The sequence below is a fragment of the Saccoglossus kowalevskii genome, chromosome 19 (assembly GCF_978046115.1).
Source record: "Saccoglossus kowalevskii chromosome 19, keSacKowa6.1, whole genome shotgun sequence".
In the NCBI taxonomy this organism is placed as follows: domain Eukaryota; kingdom Metazoa; phylum Hemichordata; class Enteropneusta; family Harrimaniidae; genus Saccoglossus; species Saccoglossus kowalevskii.
Genome location: NC_140659.1, coordinates 22,860,149 through 22,878,904, shown reverse-complemented (window position 1 = coordinate 22,878,904; position 18,756 = coordinate 22,860,149). Strand labels below are relative to the sequence as shown.

The 18,756-nt window shown below is 33.4% G+C and overlaps 1 protein-coding gene across 1 annotated transcript in view; it reads right to left on the bottom strand.

The window, feature by feature from the left end:
* The window catches only part of LOC100372820 (uncharacterized), a 79,699-nt gene extending 64,529 nt beyond the window's left edge, over positions 1 to 15,170 (bottom strand). The window contains exons 1-11 of the mRNA XM_085493755.1: positions 14,972 to 15,170; positions 14,053 to 14,151; positions 13,008 to 13,138; positions 11,398 to 11,602; positions 9,989 to 10,194; positions 8,944 to 9,148; positions 8,076 to 8,248; positions 5,929 to 6,100; positions 4,840 to 5,022; positions 2,204 to 2,380; positions 556 to 747 (exon numbers count right to left, since the gene is read on the bottom strand). Of these exons, the coding sequence (XP_085349881.1) occupies positions 556 to 747; positions 2,204 to 2,380; positions 4,840 to 5,022; positions 5,929 to 6,100; positions 8,076 to 8,248; positions 8,944 to 9,148; positions 9,989 to 10,194; positions 11,398 to 11,602; positions 13,008 to 13,138; positions 14,053 to 14,151; positions 14,972 to 15,146 (1,918 nt within the window). The 5' untranslated portion in view covers positions 15,147 to 15,170. The remainder of the gene's footprint in view (positions 1 to 555; positions 748 to 2,203; positions 2,381 to 4,839; positions 5,023 to 5,928; positions 6,101 to 8,075; positions 8,249 to 8,943; positions 9,149 to 9,988; positions 10,195 to 11,397; positions 11,603 to 13,007; positions 13,139 to 14,052; positions 14,152 to 14,971) is intronic.
* Positions 15,171 to 18,756: the final 3,586 nt, after the last annotated feature.

Here is an 18,756-nt window from a genome sequence, read left to right as displayed (position 1 = left end):
AGATACCTCAAAGTATGCACTCAGACAGTACGCTGTCGCATCGACCTCCGCTGCGCGTCGGTCGATACTGCCGCTGTACTGTCTTCGTGCATACTTTGAGGTATCTTCGTAATAACCTTATAATACACATACACAAACAGGGAGATACAGATAAATAAATAAATAAATAAATAAATAAATAAATAAATAAATAAATAAATAAATAAATAAATAAATAAATAAATAAATAAATAAATAAATAAATAAATAAATAAATAAATAAATAAACAAACAAATAAACAAATAAATAAATAAATAAATAAATAAATAAATAAATAAATAAATAAATACACTCATTACAAACAATAGCAGTAAATAGTCTCGCAGTGCCATCAAAACATCATGTGGGATTCGTTAAAAGTGAAAGTATTTTTGAAGTAATTCAGTGCAGTGAATAGAAAATCATCTATTCCATAATATCTCTTCAGAAAAAAATCAATGCTGGTATGATATAGATTAACAAATGAGGAAAGTGATACCAAACAATCAGATTAAACCTAGTTTTTTAATACTTACGTTCACACACAGGAGCAGAATTGGACCATGTACCATCATACTGACAGGTTGCCATGGTGACACCTACAGCTTGATAGCCCGTTAAGCAAGTATACAGTACAACTGAATTATACTGAAACTGATTGAGTTGCATTTGTTGTAAATTAATAATGATACCATCAATTGGTGAGTTGGGTTCAAGACAGGTAACCACTAGAAAGAGAAAATACTCAAGTTACTACTTGATTTCTGTGAGCGCCAAAGTCAACTTTTATAACTTTGACAACAAATTGAAGCTATAATGAAAATTTACATCCATGTTTTCAAAATTAAAGAAAAAGATATAGGAAAAATATAAATTTGCAAAAAGTTGCATTGAGATTTGGCAAGGAAAATGATGGTCTGTAATACACTATTCCTATAAGGTGAGCCCTCTAGTGACAGAGTGCTTCTGTGATGTCACAATGACGTATACGAGTGAAGACAATGTTATCCTCGGGGGCGGAGCTACGTCACAGACGTTCTACGTTGCTAAGACACGCACCACTGTACCACGTATTTCTATGGGATTTGTGTGCGCTGCTGTGGAACGCCGGTGGAGCCGGTGAAAACTCGAGAAAACAACACAAACTCAACTTTGAAGTAATCCTGAACAACCAAATTCATATATGTTACACACGTAGGGCTAATCTTATTACACTGTTCAGGGAACTCTCAACAACCATTGCAAAGTACCGTTTTCTGCAAGTTTTTGGTCTTTGTTTTCACCGCGAGGGTTGCCAGGCGGTAGAAAATGCCCGGATGTCCGCCCCCGAGGATAGGGCTAAACTATAGGAAAGACATATTGGTTAGAGAAAACTAATATAGGAAAGACATATTGGTTAGAGAAAACTAATAATCGAAATAAACAAATCCACATTCCTTTCCTTGCCCTGTTATCACGCAATAATAGCAGTGTCGTGCTTTATTCCCTAATCCTAATCAATGTTGGATATAATCTACTATAATGACGATATATATAATATATAGTGGCAGCTTGAGAAGAGAGAAATATACAATGTGATATCCGCATTGTCTATGTTTGTATTTTCTGTTATGATAATTTATACCAAAGAACGACTTGCGAAAACAGGCTTTGTGATTTTTCAAATGAAAATGACCAGGTTTATATATGTGCAGTGGCAGCTTGAGAAGAGAGAATTATACAATGTGATAACCGCATTGTCTATGTTTGTATTTTCTGTTATGATAATTTATACCAAAGAACGACTTGCGAAAACAGGCTTTGTGATTTTTCAAATGAAAATGACAAGGTTTATATATGTGCAGTGGCAGCTTGAGAAGAGAGAAATATACAATGTGATATCCGCATTGTCTACGTTTGTATTTCTGTTACAAGAACGTTCACCAGCAAACGACTTGAGAAAACATGCTTAGTGTTTTTTCAAATGAAAATGCCCAGGTTTTGTTAACTTAAGATTCATGGTGGATTTGTTGTGTATACAACAAGATATTGCTGATACAAGTACAATTTTGTCCACCTGTTTGTACCTTGACCTCAGGAATCTCTAATTACTTGATAACAGGGCTGCATGTGGTATGGATCGACCAATGAAAGCGTGACGTTTTAATTATGGGGTTAATAATGTCGTAACAAAATTATACTTACATTGACATGTAGGTAGGGTGGGTCCCCATGACATGTCAGCTTGACAACTGGCCTCATTACTGCCTTGTAAACTATATCCTACATTGCACTGATACGTTACAACACCATAGAATGTACGATTAGTTATACTGTAAATGAAACCATTATCTAGTAATGGAGGCTGACCACAAGATACAGCTGTAAGAAAATAAGATTATGTTACGGTATGTGAGTTACATAGCTGTATGATAGTAGGAGAGAGAAATTAAAGATGCTCCATTTTGACACCTTTAATTTGTATGCGATTTTCTATAATTTATTGGCACCAAATATGTATTATGAAACTTTGGTTAGAATCAGAGAGATTACATGATTGATCAACATATGTGGAGAACACCCCTGCATATATTGGCTGCAGACTGGAAATTGGGAGATTGATCATTGATCATTAAAACCCAATACTTAATGCATCAAGCAATTTATTATTATCAAAATATTGAAAATAATGGTCCAATTAGGTACTTGCAGTCAAAGAACTTGAACGTCACTGTTTATACAGAGGATCATGGCTAGGCGGACTCAACAAAATATAATCATTTTTGACAAAGTTAAGACACACTTTGACAACTTGGCTCAAAGACATTAATAGAAGAAAACATATTATAGTAAAGTCAAGCACCATATTTAAAAACTCTAATTTTAATATCATTTCTGTATTGAGCTCAGCCAAAGTAGGCATAAGCTAGAAATTGAACTAGCCACCATAAACGAGCTAAAATACCAAGTCAATATGTGAAAAATGCAATGTTGTGGAAGATGAAATTCATTTTATTACAACTTTTGACAATTTACAACAATGAACTAGCAGAAACTATTTTTAAAAACAAATTCTAGACTTGAATACCTTTCTAAGACAAACAAGTTTAATTACAATAATAAATACTTCAGACTTGCATCTGATCAAACAGGTAGTTAATTATTTTAAAATTTTAGTATAATTAGTACTCTTCCATAGATTTGCTGTCTTTATTGTCTCGTATGACTACTTTTATGCTTTATTCCTTCAACTTAAGATTAATCATTACGGTGTAATAAAGATATTATTAATAGCAGTACCAGAGATATATTTTACCTGAAATGACTCAAAAAAATCAATAAATACAAAATAAAAGAAAAAAGATATTATTAACATTATAATTATATAGTTAGGGCATGCATGTAACAGTACTGTAGTTTTTAGCACAATCCGCTGGCATACACGTGATAATAAAATGGATGTGATCAATTTACCAATATTTACTGTATGGGGGCTGCCATCTTGAATATGTCTTGAAACTACATAATGAGACAAGTTGAGAGACCCGTTTTTCAGTTTCCTTCAAATCTGGAAAAAAATACCAAACTTTCACAGCCAAACGATCTGTTGGGGTAACATTAAGCCAACCGCTAACAAAACTCGGCAGAATTTGTTATTTTTGTGTGGAAATATCCCTTACATATGAACACTTAATTAAACAATACTTTTCCAGAGTTTTTGAAGCCACCATATACTGTAAATATCGGTAAATTGATTCAAGTTTATTTTATTATCACACGTTTAGATAGAAACGTTAACATCAGTGCAAGGTTGGAGGTTATTGTGAATTTGTAGAAAAGATCTGACCTTGTCAGTGAAAATCGTACAGACATGGCAGATTTGTAATTAGTTCTTAGGATGTACTTAAACTTGACTGAGAAGGGTTGCAATATACCATAACTATTATGTGGTGTACAGCAAGTCTCAGAAGTATTAGGGCAGCCAATTTGCAAACTCGCTAGCGAATTAGCTAACTGCTTGGGTTTTGACTAAACAGTTGGCTTTCGAATCTCGTTGGCGCCGTCTTGTGGTCACACCCACTCTGGGCGAATCCTTATAACAGCAGGGGACGGTCGTCATACTTTAGGAGCTAATCAGCCACAGTTGAATGACGATTTTGCTTTTAAATACAGGGAAAGTGTTCTATGTGTAATGAGGTCGATTTTTTTAGCGGTTGGTTAATGTTACCCCAATGGATCATTTAGATGTGAAAGTTTGTCATTTTCTTCCTGATTTGGAGGAAACTGTTTATCAATGTGTCTCTTTATTTAGTTTCAAGCAATGTTCAAGATGGCTACCCCCATATAGTAAATACCGGCGGATTAATCACATTTATCATATTATCGCTTTACGCCAGCTGACTATGGCTATTTTCAGGCTTACCAGGGAAACTACTTTTACATTATCACGCCTCGTAACAAAGTAAATGATTCAGGGGAATCTAGACATGTACCTACCAGGCTACGTAAAAGCATTCTATGTTCCCTAATGCAACTTAGACTTGCCCAGAGTGGACACGCCACGAGTTGGCGCCAACAAGATTCGAAAGCCAACTGTTTAGTCAAAACCCAAGCAGTTAGCCAATTTGCTAGCGAGTTTGCAAATTGGCTGCCCCAATACTTCTGAGACTTGCTGTAATAATTATTGACTAAACATATTAGTGGATTGCCCTTGAGCATACTAAAAGCATGGAATAAGCCCCTTTCTTGACTGTGTAACAGGAGCACTGAATTATTTGTAACATCCTTACCAAGACAAGTACTACACACATAAATAAAAGTATAATGAAATACAGACTTACGACTACATTCTGGAGGTCCATCATGTCCACCGTAATTCCATACACCTCCCAAATCACAAGTTATCATAGAATATGTAGAAGTAGTAAGATGATATCCATTTGTACAGCTGAATGATACTTCACCTACAGTTCTGTTATGTGTACTCAGGAGCATTCCTTCGGATATTTCTAAAGGTGGGCACTCTGAAAAAAGTTACAATCATAGTATTTTTTTAATTTATTGAAAAAAATTAAATGTAACCATTTTGCACAAAGTAACATGGAACACTGTGATGGCATTTGTATATTTTTTTTAAACCAAATATATTGACAAATTCATGTATGTGAGGAGTGGTACTGGTAAATACAGGAGCTATCTTGCTAGGTTTCAAAGAAGAAATATTCATCACAAAATGAACAAATCTGAGAGAGGTCCACATGTAGTACCTATATATGTAATATCAAAGCAATCAGACTTGCCGTTTTTTAAAAGAAGTCGAAAATATCACTTTTTCTCAAAAATGACAAAAATATTCACCAAAAATAGAGAATTTGAGATTTTGACATGAAATGAACAAATCTGAGAAAGAACCATCCAAGGTACTTGCATATCAAATTTGAAAACATTTTGACTTGCGGTTTTGAAGTAGAAGTTGAAATTGTAAAGTTGACAACGGACGACGACGGACGACGACTGACAATCAGTAATATGAACAGCTAATAAATGTAATTTGTAACTATAAATAGAAACATATCCATCATTACATGATATATAAGTTTACCAATAAAAAAGTAAGCTTTGTGACCAAATATATATAATATAGTTTCAATTTTGTTGTATAAAGATTTCAACATTTAATATTTATTAAATGATGTATTCCAAATACATGCATTAAATGTTGATTTGAATCGACAAAACATTCAGTGAAACAGAAAACAAACATTGTCCCAATTCGACCATATATGGCGAACACCAGCAGTAATAGAAATTGAAAAATAAATGCGTGAGATGCAGGTTGACAAGAAGTAAAACTTTTTTTTTATCCTGAGTTACATCAAACTAATGCACATCTGCTACATGTGAGTTCTGCATCTGTTATTTGTGCTCACCACTTGTAAACTGCGCTTGGAATCCTTTAGCTTTTTTTGATTTATCGCTGTGAAACACCACAAAGAGTTCACCATTTTCTGATCTTGCTATTGGAGGTAGTACCTTCCCAGTGTTCTCTCCATTATGTTGATTCACAATAACTGCACTGTTACTGTCTTGTCCATCAAATATCTATAATACAAAATTAATGTTTCTTTACTGTCAATCACAAGTTTGGATTGAAGGTTTGTCATGGAGAAATCTGATATAATTCTGATCTATTGGAAACAGATAAAAAGTTGACTTCCTAATGGAAACAGTTAAAAACTTAACAACTACAGATTGAAATAACTCCCTAGCAAAAGCAATGATAGAAATGACTCCCTAGCAAAAGCAATGATAGAAATGACTCCCCAGTGGAAACAGATAAAAAATGACTCCATAGTGGTACAAGTTACCGAAATGACTCCATAGCGGAAATAGTTATAGAAATAACTCCCTAATGGAAACAAGTATAGAAATGACTTCCAAGTGGAAACAGTTATAGAAATAACTCCCTAATGGAAACAAGTATAGAAATGACTCCCTAATGGAAACAAGTATAGAAATAACTCCCTAATGGAAACAAGTATAGAAATGACTCCCTAATGGAAACAAGTATAGAAATGACTCCCCAGTGGAAACAGTTATAGAAATAACTCCCTAATGGAAACAAGTATAGAAATGACTCCCTAATGGAAACAAGTATAGAAATGACTCCCCAGTGGAAACAGTTATAGAAATAACTCCCTAATGGAAACAAGTATAGAAATGACTCCCCAGTGGAAACAGTTATAGAAATAACTCCCTAATGGAAACAAGTATAGAAATGACTCCCCAGTGGAAACAGTTATAGAAATAACTCCCTAATGGAAACAAGTATAGAAATGACTCCCCAGTGGAAACAGTTATAGAAATAACTCCCTAATGGAAACAAGTATAGAAATGACTCCCTAATGGAAACAAGTATAGAAATGACTCCCCAGTGGAAACAGTTATAGAAATAACTCCCTAATGGAAACAAGTATAGAAATGACTCCCCAGTGGAAACAGTTATAGAAATAACTCCCTAATGGAAACAAGTATAGAAATGACTCCCTAATGGAAACAAGTATAGAAATGACTTCCAAGTGGAAACAGTTATAGAAATAACTCCCTAATGGAAACAAGTATAGAAATGACTCCCCAGTGGAAACAGTTATAGAAATAACTCCCTAATGGAAACAAGTATAGAAATGACTCCCCAGTGGAAACAGTTATAGAAATAACTCCCTAATGGAAACAAGTATAGAAATGACTCCCTAATGGAAACAAGTATAGAAATGACTCCCCAGTGGAAACAGTTATAGAAATAACTCCCTAATGGAAACAAGTATAGAAATGACTCCCCAGTGGAAACAGATAAAAAATGACTCCATAGTGGTACAAGTTACCGAAATGACTCCATAGCGGAAATAGTTATAGAAATGACTCCCTAATGGAAACAGTTATAGAAATGACTCCCTAGTGAAAACAGTTATAGAAATGACTCCCTAGTGAAAACAGTTATAGAAATGACTCCCTAGTGAAAAAAGTTATAGAAATGACTCCCTAGTGAAAAAAGTTATAGAAATGACTCCCTAGTGAAAAAAGTTATAGAAATGACTCCCTAGTGAAAACAGTTATAGAAATGACTCCCTAGTGAAAACAGTTATAGAAATGACTCCCTAGTGAAAAAGTTATAGAAATGACTCCCTAGTGAAAACAGTTTTAGAAATGACTCCCTATTGAAAAAGTTATAGAAATGACTTCAGTGGAAATAGATAAAAAATGACTGAATAGTGGCACGAGTTACCGAAATGACTGCATAGCGGAAATAGTTATAGAAATGACTCCCTAGTGAAAAAAGTTATAGAAATGACTCCCTAGTGAAAAAAGTTACAGAAATGACTCCCCAGTGGAAACAGATAAAAAATGACTGCATAGTGGCACGAGTTAATACTGAAATGACTCCCCAGTGGAAACAGTTATAGCAATGATTTCCTAGGGGTAAGTTATAGACATGACTCCCTCGTGAAACAGTTTTAGAAATGACTTCGTTGACGCATCATCAGAAGAAGTGAAATACATTCATAGAAAAAAAACTTACTGAAATATAATCATTGGGTTTAATTTCAAATTCAGTAAACTCTAAAATTACTGGTAATCCCTGTGGGTTGATTATTTTCCATGAGCATTGTACTTTGTCTCGATAGGCGGACACACCATATCCTGGTGAAGTGATGATACCACTAGTCTGGTTCATTATTATGTTATCACAACCTGTCAAAGAAAAGGAAAGATATTTAAAGATATGTCTTTTTAATCTGAACAAGCATTATCAATGTCCCCTGTTCAGTATTAGCTGTAGTAGATGTAAATGTTCAATACAAGTGACATGTAGAAATGAAAGATCAATGTTGTTTTAACACTAACACAGATTATAGATTGTGTTACTGTCAGTATAGTAACTATGTGGAAACTTTGAAATGAATTGGAATATATCTTACAGAAGAAATAGCATGAAAGAAAAACGCAGCCAGTGTTGTTGTTCAAGTATCTCCAAAAGAAATATGGCTTGCACCGTAACCTAATATGTAAGGTCACCATACAAAGTTTGATTGAAAATGTCCTATTCAACTTTGACCTGAATCAGGTCATATCACCAATTCCAGACATGTTACAGAAATGGCTCTGGACGGACACACAGACGCACAGACAAACGGAACCCAAATTAATAGTCCCCGTTTTTCGGACTTCGTCTGAACAGGGACTAATAAATTTGAATTCATTTTGACTAAACACTATGCAATCAGACCTGCAAAGCCACAGACATTGTTACAACTTGTCATGATGAGCTGTGATATCATTTAGATTTAGGTTTTAATTTAGCGCATTTTCTAAACAGCGAAATAAGCAGAATTAAAACCCAGTGAATAATTAATAATTACATTCATTATAATAATTGCATGTTTTACCTTTTTTCACAATGGCATGAAATCCTGCAAATGTATTTTCATCGTTTGAGGTCAGCTTGATACTTATATGTCGTCCAGAAGTTATGATTGGTCGTGGTAGAGAAGAACCAGAGAAAGCAGCCAATTGTTTTTTTTTATTTGTGGTACTTGCAACATTAAAAACTGTTACAAAGTCTGTATCATACTCTGTCTCAAAATCAAGAAACTGTAAAAAACAAAAAAAACAAGTTGGATTCAATACTAAATTCAGTCAAATGATCAATGTATTTTTTATCATTTTGGACAAAATGAAAATAATTTCTAATTGACTTGATCAAAATTTAAAAAAAAAATTTGAAAAATGTAACATTTTATTTCGTGATTAGTCATGAAAGTTGGCTTTGACAATGGAAGGGTTAATTTAAAGTGGGAGGGTCGTCACCTGCGCACACGGGGGAATTGAGTTCCAAGCAACGATAACACCACACGCTAAAAATGCAAAGGCTCGTGGGTAGACATTTATTTGTAAACAATGACACGCTATGGTCATCTGACGCATCTTATCACTGGATTTTGAAGGTGATCAGACTTGGCATGTCACATACATACCCTTGTTATAGAACATCATACAAATGAAGATTACATACTACATTATATTAAATACATTTACAGTAGAATACTTTATTTTTAGCTAGAATTAATTTTCGCTGAAAATACTTTTTGGGTGTTTTGTATGGAGTTTATTTTCACTGATATTTGACAAGTTGAATGTAAAACATAAGAAAAATGTATATTCGCTGGATTTTAGTTTCACTGAACCATTCCATCAGCGAAAATAGCAAAAAATTAATTCCAAGAGAAAATAAAGTATTTTACAGTACTAGTACATTAAATTTTGTTTACAAATACATGCATAAAAAGAATTTATACCATCACGGACAGTTGATAGTGTTCACTTTTTGTTTGCCTGAATGAATCAGATTACAATTTAATGCTTATTATAAACGTCATAATTTCGAAACAACATGACGTGCTTACAGACGTGATCAATATACTGGTAGCATACCTGTAATGTCAATACATTATTCCAGTCATCGCATATATCCATTTCTGAACCATCTTTCTCACATCGCACGTTGATTCCCATGTAATGCCAGATACAAGTTGCTGATTCTGGGTAGTTACTATTAAATATTCGTCCCGGGCTGATAAGATCTACATAATTCCATGCTACTGTCTTAGACTCTGACTTCTTGCAGGAATTCTCTGCTGCTAAGAAAACGAATTATCTAGAGGCATTCAGCACAGCAATAGACGTATTTTTATCTCAATACATCACATGCTGATGCAATTTTTATCCATAATTATTTTGGTTATTCATGGGGGCTTTCAGTAGCTGATGAATTCTCCTTTATGGTAGAAGCCTACTCATAATTTTAAAAAAACAGAATTTATTCATTTTGCAATATATTGTACTCCAGGGCAATATAAGGATATTGACCTAAAAAAAGTTGGGGGTCACCAGCCTTTTTTTCGAGAAGTGGATGGTTGTATTTTAGTGGAAAGTCGCCATTTTGACACTATTACAACACTTTTAACCACAGGTTCCTATGGCAGAGATATTATGTAATATCTATAACTCAAAATCTAGCCTGGTGACATAGGCTGAAAAAATCATATATTGTTAATGATGGAGTACCGGTACCTTTTTGTTCTGAATTATTAAAAAAATCTGGGTTTTAAAAAGTTTCAAAGAAATAATTTTTCTTTAACATTATGTTCTATGGAATTGTTCTAAAAATAGCAATTTTTAAGAAATATTGGGACATGTTTCTAAAAAAGCATAACTGTAACACACAAAATAATGCTATTTCATTATACCATGGGACGTTAGCTTCATGATTGTACATAATAAACTAATGAACATTGTCATGCGATTTATGACCAATTTTGTCAAAAATTATGACTAGGCTTCTACCTTAAGCAAGGAATTTCTCATTCCCTCTTTGAATTTACCATTTAAACTAAGTAATAACTTATCCAAAGTAATTGAATTGTTTAATTAAATTAATCGCCTAATTGGCAGGTACATATTGGTGACTAAAACAACAGAATACTGTAAAACATGTTGAAAAAGCGACATGCAATTTTAGCGAATTGTGGTAAAATGAAGTAATAGCGAAATTTAGCGTATCTCTATTGTCATTGTTGATTTCCTGTTTTCACAATTCACTGTACTTGTCTCCATAAAAACAGTGTAATTAGGAAGCGCCCCAGATTTTTATGTTCCTGATTACTGTATACAAATCTCCAAGTCTTGGCCATTTTGAAATTATAATAAAGTCATTAGTGACATCTTGAATTATCGAATCACTTCTCTCGCTAAATTTGTTAAAAAGACATGCTCGCGAAAAAGACATGTTTTACAGTAATCAAATGTTCCAGAAACCTACAAAGAATTTATTGTCATCTCACCTGCATACCAATCAAGAGCAAATCCTGAATTGGTAACACTGCCATCACTTTTAAACACCACAGATGCTACATGACTTGGCATAGTTTTCTTTGAAAATCTATTTTCTGAACCAGTATACTTTACTTTTAACTTTTTTTCAACTGGGTTTACTGCTTTAAATAGTTTAAGGAAGTCATTGTCATCTTCTAAGTCTAGAGAGGTTACCTTTGTAGATAAATAGATTGTATGTAAATGTTAGTCTGACAAGAGCCAAACAGACTCAACATCTCCAGGCCCAGACCATACCATAGGTACATTGTAATTTTTTAGGGAGGCGACAAGGATGAACTAGATTTTCAGTGCCACCCTCCCTACCTCTCCCACATACAATTCATGACTGTTAATTTAGAAATCCAAAATAAAGTCATCCTTTTGTCTGCCCTTTTCAGTCCCAAAAAACTTAACATGTACTTAGGTCGTTTGCACTTCTTTATGTTTTTTGTGTGCACAGTGACTGCCTAGAAAGAATCAATCATTCGCATTCAACATTTTGCAACATAAAGATTTATATAATGTGATATTCAAAGGTCAACCAGGTCTGGTACATTTGAGTCAGAAGCATGCCCACCAAGGCATAAAATTACTGATAATGAGCTTCCTGGAATAACACTTATATTAGTGACCAATAAGCTTTGACTTTCCTCTAGACTTGTTCTAATTCTGTAATGCATCACAGTAAAGCAAGATAAATAATTTAATACAAAAACAAGCAGCAAGTCGGCTGAGATAGCTCCGCTGTTAGAGAATTAAAGATATCATTACAAAATGAACAAATCTGAGAGAGGTCCACATGTAGTACCTATAAATGTGATATCAAAGCAATCGAACTTGCGGTTTTCAACAAGAAGTCAAAAATATCGGTTTTCACCAAAAATGACAAAAATAATCATCAAAATTAGATAATTGAAGATATCACCACGAAATTAACAAATCTGAAAGAGGACCACATGTAGTACCTATATATATAGTATAAAAACAATCGAACTTGTGGTTTTCAACAAGAAGTTGAAAATATCACTTTTACCTAAACTGACAAAAATATTAAGCAAAATTAGAGAATTGAAAATATCATCATGAAGTGAACAAATCTGTAAGTGGTCCACATGTAGTACCTATATATGTAATATCATAGCAATTGGACTTGTGGTTTTTAACAAGAAGTTGAAAATATCACTTTTTATCAAAAATGACAGAAATATTCACCAAAATTAGAGAATTAAAGACATCATTACAAAATGAACAAATCTGAAAGTGGTCCACATGTAGTACCTATATATGTAATATAAAAGCAATCGGACTTGCGGTTTTCAACAAGAAGTCAAAAATATCACTTTTCACCAAAAATATTCACCAAAAATAGAAAATTTGAGATTTTGACATGAAATGAACAAATCTGAGACAGAACCATCCAAGGTACTTGCATATCAAATTTGAAAACATTCTGACCTGCGGTTTCGAAGAAGAAGTTGAAATTGTAAAGTTGATCCTGACGACGACGGACAATCAGTAACATGAACAGCTCCGCTGTGTCAACTTTGTCGACAGGCAAGCTAAAAATGAGAATACTTACATGTAGTGTCATTTTGGTTCCTACTGGTCCAATAATTTTCCATGTACATTCAACATTATTTGGATAATTATTTGGATAATTAGGACTCTCAATGCTCCCTGACAGTCCTTCAAGTATGCCACCACACACACCTATTAGGAAACCATTATGAAAACATAGTTCAACTATGAAAGCTTTGTCTTTAATGACATTCCATCTCTAAAACACAGATGCCACATTCATCACACACATACAATTAGAATTGGTTTATTTACTTTGAAAACCGCACTTTAGGTTCACACCATAATTTATATTCATTGAGTTGTTATGACAACTATAGGAAGAAAACATATTTTTACTGCATTTTATTTTCGCTGATTTACATTTTCAGTAGAAATAACGAAAAGATATAAATATCAAGTGAAAAACAAGGTATTACAGATTAATATTATTGCTCCTCAAGGCAAGTTGTACATTAAGGTACTTGTACAAGTGAGATTGAGCAGATTGCAGTGTTCTGTATTTTTCAAATATGGTCAAGAAAAGAAAACATACGAGTGGTGAATTAAATGATCAATATCTAACTGAAAATATTCAGTCATTGCCTGAATAGGATGATGTTTGTGCTCATTTTCTTTTAAAACATTCTCTCTAATACTGCTGTTTTTCAGTGTTTAATTTTTGCTGAGGTCTCTACAGGACGAATTGCATTTTCTGTCAAGTTTAATATTTTCAGTTTGGTATAAAGATATAGTTTCGTTATGGTTCCAATATTAGGATGTCTGACATTACGTTGAACCTAATTATGTTGCTGTTCTGCAAAGAATGATTCAATTGGGTCAGTTTGGGTGGTTGTAAAAATACGATTCTCAGTCCACTGCTTCAAATTTGTTTGCTGATTGTTTATCAATAGGTTATTTATTAAACCCTTAAAGTAGCCAATTTGTAGGAAAATCTCAACTGCTCTTTACCCTTTTATGTGTAAATATAGCAAGGTGTTCTGTGTATCACATGGTTAGCTTAGAAGAGAATATAATTTCGAATCAAGCAGCCTGTTGGTACTTACCTGGGCATCCCAGTTCATCTGACATATCCCCACAGTCATCATATCCATCACAGTGCTGTGATCCCTGAATGCAAAGTCCATTATTACAGTGGAAGTCATCTAAATATAATAATCAAGCATTTAGTAGTAATAAACTGAAAACATGATGTAGAAATCTCAAAGCAAGTGCTGAACGGTTATGAATATTAATGAGTCATTAATATTCAAAATTGTGTGCTGCATGAGCATGTTACTGCATATGGATGCAATGGATTATGGGAGATAATCTCCCATCACCCTCAAAACTCACTAAATTATACATGTATGTCATTTTTTTTAAAAATTGACTTCACTATGTTAGATTTTATATCAATAAAATAAACAGCTTATGTATCCCATGTTTCCGAGCAAAATTTTGAGATATGAATAAATAATCCCACCATAGAAAGCAGTGTAAAATGTCAATATTAACCATTTTTCATGATATTTCAGACTCTTGTATCTCAAAAATCATCCTGTGACCTCAATTTTGTATGTTCATTTTTGGTATCCTGATGGAATATGAATTCATAATAATGAAAGCATGACGAAAATGACATATAATCTTGAATTCAGCACAAACCTCCTTAAATGATGATATCACGTATGCAATCAATACTTTTTGTCTCATATTATAGCATAGGTGTATATATTTTTAAATGCATTAACCTAGTCATTGTAAATAATTAGAAGTACATCTTCAACACGAGTTGGCTGTACACTAAATTATTACACTACTTATTTTGTTCATGGAAAAATTGTTGTAATTTATGTAAGCATACATTATATATGCTATAAATAGATCAAATATGGTTTATGTAGAATTATCAAGAAAGATGCATTTTGTATCTCACTAGATATGTCAAACATTTTATGATGGGTTTAACTGATGACGATTTACCTTCTAGACAAGCTGGCATTTGACATGCAAATGAGAATGCATTGGAACAATCGCTTTGAACCCATTGATGTAGCGTGTTATTCCAATTGATGCTAGCACATGTCTCCTCTAATTCATCAACAGCATTATTAGGTATCACTAGATTAACACTATTCCAGTCCCAATTGCCTTCCATTATTGTGGTTATACCACCATCAGCCCAGTAATAAGAGTCAACATAGCCATGGAATCCTGTGGTGATTAGAAACAACAAACAAACAAACATGCAATGTAATGTAACTCTTTAATATTTCCTGCCAAGATTTTGCATATGTATTTTAGGAAAGATTTGTCAATGTACCCCACCTTTAATCCTAACTAACCCCATCCCTACCCTTTATTTCCCCCTCAAATTAATTGTATATGCCCATTTTGAGGACACATATGGTTATCTAGAGGTGCATCTACAACTGAATTTGGGGGGCTGGAGGGGGGGTTAGAGTTAGGGTAAGGGGTGGGGTACATTGGAAAGTCTTTCCATATTTTTTTATCTTCTCATAGCAACCTTGCATGATATGACAGGTTTGCACTGTAGCATTATCTCTATAGTTATTTGTTTTCTTTACTTCAATATTGTTTCTTCAAGATACCTCATATTATTACTTTGTTTTTCAAGATCATTGACTTACCACACCAGAACTGTGTTGTAATATCTGGTAGTATCTCATATAAATATCCAGATACCACTCCACTGATAACTTCATTTTGTATAAACCCTTCTACTGTCACCAACATTCCACCTTGCCTGCAAAAACAAAGCATTCAACATTTAACGTTAGCCACCTTAACTCAGTCATCAAAGTACCATAAAGTCTCCTAAATACAGTCTTAATAATTGAAAATCACCACAATGAGGTTCCTTGTGGTCTTGACATAAAGAGTATAATAAAATTATATTACATTATAGTGCCCCCATTTGGCCATATTAAAAATTCTTTTGTTTTTAAAGTATTTTTCATACAATTCAATGTTAGAATTTTGAATATATCTCTCATATATCATAACATTATGATGTATCTATTATTATATACAATGACTAAAATAATAAAACAATAAAAAAGAGAAACTTACGATTCACATACTTCAGAGGCATCATGCCAAGTTGTTTCAAAATCAAATGCTATATAACATGTACTGCCTCTTAGTTCCCAGTCTGGTGAAAAAATGTACATTATATTATGCTGGAAAGTTGTACATACCAACATGATGCACAATAAATGGCAGACAATCTTTAATGATTTTAATTGGTCAAATTCTGGGTGAAGGAGTCGGAAGAACTATGCAAAATATTTGATTGCTTCACTTAGTTCTAAGCTAGATTTAATTCTGCTGTGTTTTTTTTTTACATCAATTTTAACAAAAATTCACAATTAATTGAACATGGAAATTCAATTGAGTCAATATTAAATAGCAAATACATGAACTATTAAGTTCACAAGATATTAACAAAAATTCATTAAATATGCAAATGAGCTTGTTAATTAAATTGAAACTTAATATTGCATAGCATATATCTTATGTTGACAAATCAATTCTCTACCAAGTTTGGTATGATTTGGACTATTAGTTCACAAGAATTCAAATCGATAATTAAATATGCAAATAAGCTCATTAATTGATTCCTTGACAAAATAAATCAATGTGCATCTGTACCAGTAGTCACTCTGTCTGCACCAAGTCTCAGCAAAATCGGCCTAAGCATTTCCGAGAAATAATGACTGACACACCCAAAAAACTGGATTTTACAGGAATTGAAATTCAAAATGGCCGCCAGGCAGCCATATTTGATCAAATCAGGAAAAAAATTTATACGAATATGTATACCTCCTGACTGTGTCTTTATACCTAGTATCATTGATATCAGTCAAGGCATCTCTGAGCCATGATTAACAATCAAAATGGCTGCCAGTCGGCCATATTTGATCATTTCAAAAAAGTAAAACAACAGGCATCTGTATGGGTGGTCCCTTTGTCTGTGTAACAAGTCTCAATAAAATCGGTCAAGCCATCTCCGAGAAATGACGATGGACACACAAGAACCAAATTTGACTAAATTTTGGCATTAAAAATGGCTTTGTCCGGGAGGGGGCTAATAAATGGTTTTACAGTATTCAGGCTATATCAATAGAAACTTAAATATCAACTGGCACATTATCTCTGTTGCATTCAGATACACTGGCTATATCATACATTGAGTCAGCCCATGCTGTTAGTTGATAGCACATAATAATAATTTAGCTCCACAAAAGTTTTTGCCTATAGTTATTCTAACCAATTGAAATTTTTACTGTCATGATATTACTGTGATGTCTCTTGACTCCCAAATCTTTATCTAATTCTCTCTCTAGCAATAGAACAATTTTCAAGATGAGCAATGATATGATATTCAGATACTTACCATCTGGACACTTCCAATTTATATCGTTTCCCAGTGTGATAATATCTTTAAATTTCTGTGATATGAGAAAAACAAAGTATATGATGGATGATTGTACACATGCAATGCCGACGTATTAAAATTGTTTATACCCAATAGCATTGTAGAAGATGATTTGTAATTGTCTTGAGGTTGACCATGTACGCGTCTTTTTTTTTTCACAAGTTTCTTTTTTGCAAGTGACTTATTGTACAAAATGGGTATATGCTGAGTGTAGCATACTGTAAAACCATTAATTATTCACTGGGTTTTAATTTTGCTATTTTCACTGGTAAGTAAAATCCGCTAAATTGAATCCACAGGAACATGTAAAATAACAATAAAACATATTGTCTCCTTGACAAATTCATGAAATTAAAACACAGTCAATATGCTCAAAACATCAAGATAGTGAAATTAAATGTCAGTGAATATAAATGATTTCACAGTATTTACACTTCGGCAATGGTCGTTACAAATTGTCAATAATGACACAGGAAATGTTTTATTAAAATAAAAAATGGAGAAAAAAGATTAATAGTTACAGCTATTGTCTCTTTAATTTTTCTTTCTGTCACTACTTTTCATTAAATGAATACATTTCTGTGATCTTCAAAATTGTAATTCTGTTTTCTCATTTGTCATATTTTTTCTTCAGTAGGAATATACTATTGTTTAAAGATGTAATATTATTTTTTCTTTGGCACTGTATGTTGATGAATACATTGGTCCATGATTTATCATGACCTGATAACACTGTAGTGAATATGAGGTTATTACGAGGATAACTCAAAGTATACACGAAGACATTACAGAGTATCGACCGACGCGCAGCAGAGGTTGATGCGACAGTGTACTGTCTGAGTGCATACTTTGAGGTATCCTCGTAATAACCTTATTATTATACATTTTTCCCTTACAAGGATACATCATGGGAATGCCGAAATCCAAAAAGTTGAGAACAGAATCAGCAAACTTTTTTGTGTGGAGTCCGGTCAAACCCCAATGGCAGCTATGTTTGTTTTTATTATTACTAGTAAAAGACGCTTACATGTATGTATGTAATCATTCCATATTTGGAATTCGCATTTCCTTATATGGTAGGTTGAAAATACCCGTGAAATACTGCAAAATTACGGCACACTGTAATTTATGGCGTTACGGTGACAGATGTATAATGATAAAAACGTTTAGAAAAAAATAATCTCATCAAATCATCGCAAGACAATATCGGATGTTGAATAAGTCATGAGATAACCTCTAGTTTTTGATCTGTTAGTAGCACATGTGTTTATGTAAATGACAGACGCGAGTCTATGGTAAAAAAAAT